Source organism: Rattus rattus, chromosome 5, assembly GCF_011064425.1.
Source record: "Rattus rattus isolate New Zealand chromosome 5, Rrattus_CSIRO_v1, whole genome shotgun sequence".
Lineage (NCBI taxonomy): Eukaryota > Metazoa > Chordata > Mammalia > Rodentia > Muridae > Rattus > Rattus rattus.
In genome coordinates, this window is record NC_046158.1 from 62052052 (window position 1) to 62060620 (window position 8569).

General features: G+C 44.0%; 1 protein-coding gene across 2 annotated transcripts; it reads right to left on the minus strand.

Annotated features, from left to right (window-relative positions):
• Positions 1 to 672: 672 nt before the first annotated feature.
• On the minus strand, positions 673 to 8338 carry Tmx2 (thioredoxin related transmembrane protein 2). 2 transcript variants are annotated; one of them, XM_032903597.1, is made up of 8 exons: positions 8020 to 8338; positions 5124 to 5184; positions 4773 to 4886; positions 4425 to 4501; positions 2816 to 2922; positions 2574 to 2639; positions 2343 to 2472; positions 673 to 1876 (listed from the first exon to the last, which is right to left on the minus strand). In XM_032903597.1, the coding sequence occupies exons 1-8, from the start codon at positions 8206 to 8208 to the stop codon at positions 1733 to 1735; spliced, it is 888 nt and encodes a 295-aa protein (XP_032759488.1). In that variant the 5' UTR covers positions 8209 to 8338; the 3' UTR covers positions 673 to 1732. The 2 variants fall into 2 exon arrangements, with proteins under 2 accessions (XP_032759488.1, XP_032759489.1); XM_032903598.1 differs by lacking the exon at positions 673 to 1876 and having other exon boundaries at positions 2380 to 2472; positions 2585 to 2639.
• Positions 8339 to 8569: the final 231 nt, after the last annotated feature.

The window sequence follows — 8569 nt, forward strand, 5'->3', positions numbered from 1 at the left end:
AGCAGAGAGGACCAGCACTCTGAACCCTTTAGAAAAACACAATGAGAGGAGATGGAGGGGTCTTGAAAGCCTCTTTCAGCTGGGGGCTTTCTGTATCTATACCTCCTACCAAGGGATCCTCAAACCAATTCCAAATGAAGTCTACTCGGCATTTCCATGGTGTTTGTACATAGATACAGAAACTAGCTAATTCGCACCAAATTTCTTTTCTTTTTTTTAAAGATTTATTTTATTTATTTTATGTACAGCATTCTGCCTGCATGTGACTGCAGGCCAGAAGAGGGCACCAGATCTCATTTCAGATGGTTGTGAGCCACCATGTGGTTGCTGGGAATTGAACTCATGACCTCTGGAAGAGCAGTCAGTGCTCTTAACCGCTGAGCCATCTTCCAGCCCTCGCACCAAATTTCTTAATCCACATCCCCAGTGGTGAAGGCAAAAGGTATGCCCTTCGATGTTGTGTATTTTGAAACCCAGCCATTTACAATCTAGACGCAGTAGTGTCGCCTATAGTCTTGGATACTTAGGTGAAACCATGACTAAAAAACGTTGAGATCTAGAAGTGTGTTTGGCTTTTAAAGTCAGTTCAATATTCAGTTTTAGGATTGGAAAAAAAAAAAAAAAAGCAGTCCCCCTGGAGCTGCCCACTAATAAAGGAGAAACACCAAGGCAATCAAAATAACAATCCCTTTATTAGGGAAAGCTGTGGGGTAGGAGGAGACAACAGCTGTTCAGCCATGGGGCTTTCTTCTTCAGGGCCCACCACACAAAGGAACCTCTCAGATTTATACTGCCCTTCCTCTCAGTTCCCATGACACAGGGTGGACATCAATTCTATTTCTAATGATGAAATCCTGTTGAAGGCTTTTCATTTAAGAGACACTTAAATGATAACACATATACCCCTTTTAGGTGTTCTGCCTTCGTGTGTTTGTGCACCACATACACACAGTGCCAGCCATGGTCAAGGGTAGATGTTGGAGACCCTGGAACTAGAGTTACAGACGATTTGGCTCCATGTGGCTGCTAGGAATCAATCTGGGTCTTCTGGAAGAACAGCCAATTCTTTTAACCACTGAGCCATTTCTCCAACCCCGTAAACTTAAATTTCTTTCTCTTTCAAGATTTACTTATATTTATAGTATTCTGCCTGCATGCCAGAAGAGGGCACCAAATCTCATTACAGATGGTTATGAGCCATCGTGTGGTTGCTGGGAAGAGCAGCCACCATACTTTTAATCAATGAGTCATTTCTCCCGCCCCAAACTTAAATTTCTTAATGCACAGATCAAGCCAGAAAGGCCCAAAGGAAGAAAGGGTCCTTGAGGGAAAATTATAAGTGCTTTATACTCCGATAGCTAACATGAGAGTTAATTTAGTCTATGCTTTGCAGGCTCACTAGGGGAATGATTAAACCAGACTGGTGATATCCAAGTGTTGAACAGCAGTTTACACACTGACCCAACCTTGGAGGGAAACCATTTCTACCTCTATCCATGAGATCACTCCCTTCGAGGAACAGTTGGCCAGGGCAGAACAGCCCTTCGTAATAGAATGCTTCATGGTTCCCAAGATGCTTCTTTAAAAATCAGAAGCAGACACAGTGCCCCACCTAGGCACAGCCAAACAGGAGAAATCAAAAGGCCTCAGGCAAGGATTGTGGTTACAGCTGGAACTGGGCCTCGAAGGTTCCTGAAATGGACAGGAGAGGAAGCAAAAACAATGCAGGGTCCTATTTGTCTTTCTTGTTCTCCCCATCTGGCACGGCAGTGGGCGTAGGGTTCCCAGGCTTCTCCTCTGACATGTCTCCACCCTTTGAGAGCTTCTTGGCTCGTTGGTACAGCTCATTCAAGTTGAATTCTCGAATCACATTCTCCTATGCAAAAGAGATGAACATATCAACCGCTAGGTGGGAAGGTAAAGTTCAGAGTTTAGGAGTAGGAAGTATTTAACTAAGCAGTCTATAAACCAGAGGAATCTGCCCTAACCTACCCTTTTTCTGATACTTAAGTGTCTACTAAAGGCCAGTTATTGTGCCAAGAATTGTTCCGTGCAACTGTAAAGCAATCCCATGAGCCTCCAGTTTACTGAAATTTAGTGATGAGGAACCTAATTCCCTACAGAATACAAGCACCTCATACACCAAGTCTCTATCATTTTTCCTCAGTATTAGCAGCATATAACATAAATCTGCTGACTTAATAAGTGACATCCTGGAACTAATCTACATCCTCAAAAACAGTGGGCAAGTGTCAGAATTCAGGATTAAACCCAGACGAAGTATAAAGCCCATTCACTGTTGTATATCTTTCTCCAAACCATGGCCCATGTTTTTCCCATACCTCAGAAAAGGTCCAAGAGACAGCTCGTCCTTTCTTGTCAATCTGTGGCCGACGCATTACCTCCTTGCCACCTTGGAAGAGGATCAGGGTAGGGAGTTGTTTGGTGAGGGGTGATGTGCTCACTTTGTACCTAGGATCAGATGAGGGCTCTGTACAGTGTGCACCTGTATACACTACTTATATCACTGCAAGTTAATTCTCACTGGGTCTCCAGCCCAAGCATCTACATACCGTGTGCTAACGTCAGTGTAACGTCCAACATCTACCTTCCCAAAATTTAGCCCTGAACAGTTGTACCTGCAAAAAACCATATTATTTAATGTACTGAAAAATAAAGAGATGGATCAAAGGAAGTGAAAGTATAGATACCTAGATAAGAAAGGGAGAAACAACTTTGGATATGCAAAGGTTAGGGACAAAGGAAGGGAGCTACAAGGTCTCTGTCTCTGATATGCTTCATTGTGTATACTCACTTGAGAGACAAGTCAGCATAGATGGGAGCAAAAGACTGGCAATCATTAGACCAATTGGCAAAGAACTCCACAATCCAAGTGACCCTCTTGTCTCGTTCCAGTTCTTCCTAGGAAAGGAAAGGAAAGAGAGAATGGGCTAAATCACCCAAGCATCTGAGAAGGTTCAGACCCGTGGCAATCGCGGGCTTCCCCTTCCACAATGAACAGTACCCTGACAACATTTCCAGGTTTACCTGTTGGTTCTAGGGATTACATCTAATACCTCATAGATGTGAGGCAAGCACTCTACCACAAATAAAAATCATTTGGAGGGGGGTATTAAAACAAACTTTTATAAAATATTATAAATCAAGAGATGGACCTTCCCCCGGAACTTCCCAGCTATAATGGCCACCAATCTTTTTTTTAATAACCAAAAAGAAATGTGTAGCTTCAGTTATTGTGTGGGTGCAGGCATGTATGCCACTGCCCGCTTATTTTCAGTTCTCTCATTTTAGCCTGAAGATTGAGGTTTGGCAGCAAGGACCTTTTTTTAAGTTTATTTTTAATTATTATTATTTTGCGAGCACACACGTATGGAGGCCAGAGGACAGCTCTGTGCAGTGGATTCTCAGATTCTACTTTTACATGGGCTCCAGCGACCAAGCTGAGGCTGTCAGGGCTTGTGCAGCAAATATCTTTACTTGATGAAGCTCATCTCACGAGCCCACCAGTCTTTCCTGAGACAGACACGGAGCTGGAACTGCTCTAGAACTCATTATGTAGCCTATACTTCCTCAAACTTGCAGCAACTCACTAAGCAGGCCTTTAACCCCAGCATTTGCTAGGCAGAGGCAAAAGGATCTCTGATTTGAGGCCTGCCTGGTCTATGGAGGAAGATCCAGAATAGCTAGGACTATCCAGAGAAACCCTACCTCGAAAAACCAAAATAAACAAACGAAACCTTGCAGCAATGTAGAATAATACAACCTAGCTTCAAATAAATGAGACATAAATAGTATGGTATTATTTACTAGACTCTGCACAATTACCGGGGGATTACCCCTAATCTAAATCTCTAATGCTACTACCCCAACTAGGCTCCCCAAATACTTGCTGTCTGTTACTTCTCTGAGTTATTTTTGCTTCAGCAGTCTGGTGTTCCAGGGAGGCATTTCCCTGTGGTACGTACTTCTGGTCATGAATCACAGAGATCTCCTGTCTTCTGCCTCTTCCCCTCCTCTGTGCTCCTTCTCCTTGTGGTCCCTACCTGTGACCCCCAGTCTGGTAACTCAAACTCTATCTTTCTCTATTCCAGCACTTATTGGCTGTAGTCAGTTTTATTTAACCACTCGTTTTAAACTGGGAAGCAAGGTTTATACAACAAAGGCTGGTGTACACGAGGATCCACTAGTCTTAGATCTTGGGGTACAGAATTTAGTGTTTGAATACAAGCAGCACCAGACCAACCCCCCTAGGCAGCAATCCTACCTCAGCCTCCCAAGTATGAGCATAACAATTGCCCATCACCAACCCCAGCTGTTTACTTCTACCCTGAGGCACTGTCTGTAGGAATAAAGAACACAAAGCCATAAAGCAGGAACCAAGAAATAGGAAGCAGAATACTCACATCAATGGTTTTATCATTGAAGTACTTGATATATTCAGGACCCATGTACAGGGGGGGCTTACAGGTCATCAGGAACACTAAACGCAGAGAAAAAAATGTCAAGAGATAAAAATATACAAGGTCTTTTACAGATTTACTTGCAAACTCACTCAGGAATTTCAGAATATGTGCACATATTCCTCTTAAAATCCTGTCTAAGAAAGCACCACCTTAGCTACACATATAATTCATTAGATGCAAGATAAGGATCGGAATCTGGTCCTCAAAAATCAAGCCTTTATCAAAGAACTTTACTATTTTGAATTATTACCTTATAGAACCTTAGCATAATAAAAGCCATTTTCTCACCTATGCAGAGTGTGAGGTATAGCAGGCCCATTCGAATATCCAATCGGAAGAAAAGAATTGCGTTGGCCACTTTGCTAAACATGAAGATGTTGCCCACATGTTGCTCCACAGTGACTGGAACACAGAGATACCACAGTCAGGCTGGGCTGAAGCTCCCACTCTTTGCCCCCTTCCTGGGGTACTTTGAAATGGGAACAGGAGGGAGAGGATATACAAGGCCAAGGAGAAACTAGTCCCTGGCATGAAATGTGGAACTAGTTTACTAAATACAATGTTCCTCCAACAGCATGAAAGGGGAGCCTCAGCAGGGCATGAGTCCCAGTCCCCAGCCAGCGCACAGCAGGAACTTACTGGATCTGCGGTTCTTCATCATCACAATGGCACTGAGAAACATCAGGATCTCCACCTCTCTCTGGAAGACAACAAAGTGGTGAACAAGGCTGATGGGATAGGGGACAAAATATGAAATGCAAAACAAGAGATCCAGCTTGAGTTGGTAATAAAGACATAGCTGGAGCTGGCTGAGGGGCAGTGGTACCAACAAGTCAAGACTGAGGCTTAGGGTCTAACCTTGGCAAACGGCTAGGATCTTTTCCTGCCTCAGCCTCTGATTATTGGGATACATAACCATGTCCCACTTGTCTTTAACAAGTTAGTGTGTGTGTGTGTGTGTGTGTGTGTGTGTGTGTGTGTGTGCACGCTCTCAGGCGTGTGCCACAGCATACGCGTGGAAATAAGACAACGTCTTGCAGGAGACAGTTCTCTCAAACTCACAGTGCTCCTCCCACTTCAGCCTCTCCAGTGCTGGGCTGCTTTTATCATCGGGTTGAGAAAGGATCTTGTTATACAGCTTAGGCCAGAATGTCTTTGCTTTTATTTTGTTTGGAGAATCTTTCACGGGTCATGTTGGCACCCAACTCCCTATGCTGATTTACTTTAAGCCTGTGACGCTCTTGCCTCCACCTCCCAAATGGTGAAATCACAGTGTGTACTACCATGCTGTGCTTTTTACAATGACTTATTATTATATTATTATTACAACTTCTTTTCAGGGAGTCTCAAATTTTTATGCTGTCTTCTGTCTTCAGGATACACACAGTGTGAGTCCACATGTAGTGGTGCACACGTGTGAACCCAGCGTCCTGGAGGACTGAGGCAGGAGGAACACCAAAACTTCAAACCTAGCTTGATCTACAACATATCAAGTTCCAGGCCAATGAGGACTACAGATGTAGTTCCACTGTTGCTGGCACAGCCTGAGGAGTTCCCCTAATCTCTTAGGAGCCCACTCAGGTCAAAGTAGGATTCATAGTTTCATTAAAGGAGAGTTTCACAACTAGCGAGTATAAAGAGTTGTGTGTATATTTGTTTTGAAAGAATATTTTTCGCTTCTGTGTAATACATTAAATATGTATTAGGAGTTTACCTGAATGTATATAACTGCACTGTGTGTTTAGTATTCTCAGAGACTAGAGGTCATTGCTGGATCCTCTGGAACTGGAATGATGGATGGTTCTGAGCTGCCATGTGGGTGCTGGGAACCTCATTCAAGTCCTCTAATACTAGTCAGTGCCCTTAATCACTGAGCCATCTCGTCTCTCCAGTCCCCAGAGTTGAGGTCTTCTTAATTCAATGTTTACATTTATTATTTTTATCACATACATGTGTGCTGGTATATGCAAGTGAGTGCAGGTGACTGAAAGACCCCCCTCCCCCCAAAACCTGGAGTTACAGGCAGCCCCAAGCCTCCTGATGTGGGCACTAAGAATCAAATATGGGTTATCAGAAATGAGTATGTGTGATTCCTCCTAACCTCCCCCAAGACAAGGTTCCTTTATGCAGCCCTGGCTGTTGGAACTAGTCCTGTAGACCAGGCTGGCCTCAAACTCACAGAGACCCACCTGCCTCTGTCTCCCAAATGCTGGGATTAAAGGCACTCACCACCACTGCCTGGCCTGAGTATGTATTTTAACCACTGAACCATCTTTCCATTCCGAAGCTATTTTAATATAGTCTTAAGTGTGTGGGTTAAGGGAGAAAAAAAGAGTTCAGGAAGACTCAAAATCATAGGCACTTCTTCCTTTTTTTTTTTTTTTTTTTTTGGTTCTTTTTTTCGGAGCTGGGGACCGAACCCAGGGCCTTGCGCTTCCTAGGTAAGCGCTCTACCACTGAGCTAAATCCCCAGCCCCCTTATTTTTTTTTTTTTTAACCATAGTCATCTATACTATATTGGTGGGATTTGAAGCTGTTCTCTTCAGAGGGCCTAATGAAATCATAGGGCAAGTCTTAAGAGGCACCTGGCAGAGTTGTAATTTATAAAGTAAGATTCCAGAGTACAGGAATAGAAATAAGTAGGGTATCTGGTGCTCTTTTGTTTTGAGTTAGGGTCTAACTATGTAGTCCTGATGGATCTAGAAAGCCCTATATAGATCAGGCTTACATCAATCTTACAGAAGTCCACCCGCCTTTGTCTCTAGAATGCTGGGTTAAAATGGTACAAAGCCCGGCAACAGTATTGTATCTTTAATGTAAACAAAGTTAATAATCTTGTTTGAGAGTCCCAGAACATGTGAGGCCTACCCAAGGTTATATTAATACCTTTAGTCCTGGTCATTGCTGTTGTAGCATAAATATCTGTATATGAAAAAAAATATTAGCTCTATGTCCACAACCTTCACGGTAAATGTTAACTATTCTTAAATATTGCTTCTTAGATGGTTGATGGGCTTCCCCCCACCTCGTATTTTTGTAACCTTCCCTGTTTTCCTATCCCACCTCAGGAAGATAGTGCGCACAGTTGTTATGCCCAGAGCAGTCGATTTTTCCACCAAAGTCATTTATTTTGTTGAGTCAGTGACCTATGTCTGCCGGTCTATCAGAGAATTGATTAAGATTAGACAGCACTTAGTGAACGCTGTGTTACCTTGAAAAATCGCCTAACTACACTGTGATCACTTCGTTAAAAATTAGAAAAATTTAAATGGTATTTCTACCACGGGCCTAGTCTTCGTCAGTGGCGCCCCAAGGAACTTGGAATCACAGAAGAATATTGTTCATCTGTGATGGAAACCCTGGAATCTGCTTCTCCATCTTTAACACGAAGGTAAGGAATAGATAACGGCCTAGGCTCTCCACTCAAGTGTGTAAGGTGGCTACAACTCGAAACCCGCCCTCACATCTTCACATGCACCTGCAGGGCAGGGATGGATGGTCAAGGTCGACAGCTACTAAGGCAGGGGGCGCTCACCCAGTCAAAGTCACACGGGTTGCCATCTTCGCGCTGCGTGGGGAGACCGTTGCAAATCGGCGGCAGCTTCCTCACGAGGAGGAAAGCAACGGAGAGCAGGGCAGACAGAAGGCAATAAGGTCTGGCCAGCCATCGAGAAAGCCGCGGCACCGAGTACACCAAGGCAATCAGAGGCGCTAGGACAGCCATCTTCCCTGCCTACACTCTTGCAGGCTCACTCCCGCTCCCCAAATCGTCGTCCTCCGCCCCCAACAGCAAGGCTTCTATTGGGCCAAATATCAGATGCAACGCCTCCAGACCCGGATGTAGATCTCTTATTGGGTGCTATAATAGATCGGAAAATGAATTAGATAGTCTATTGGTCCTCATGGTTGTCGCTTTTCTACCTGAGTCATTTTATTGGCTATTAGTCTGTGAAACACTACCTGAACAATCTCTCAGGGCAAAGGAAGTAAGTTGCCGGAAGATGGTGGGCGGAGCTTAGCGTATCCAATGATGGGAAGCTGTTAAACCAAGAGGGTGGTACCTTGTGAAAGTGCTGTCCAATGAA

Bases quoted from the DNA above. Each gene is read 5' to 3' on its own strand.
- Tmx2 (XM_032903597.1), bottom strand. From the start codon at position 8,208: ATGGCTGTCCTAGCGCCTCTGATTGCCTTGGTGTACTCGGTGCCGCGG. The intron at 4,887-5,123 runs GTAAGTTCCTGC...TCTGTGTTCCAG, and splicing joins GATGAAGAACCGCAGATCCA to TCACTGTGGAGCAACATGTG. The intron at 4,502-4,772 runs GTGAGAAAATGG...CTCTGCGTTTAG, and splicing joins ATACCTCACACTCTGCATAG to TGTTCCTGATGACCTGTAAG.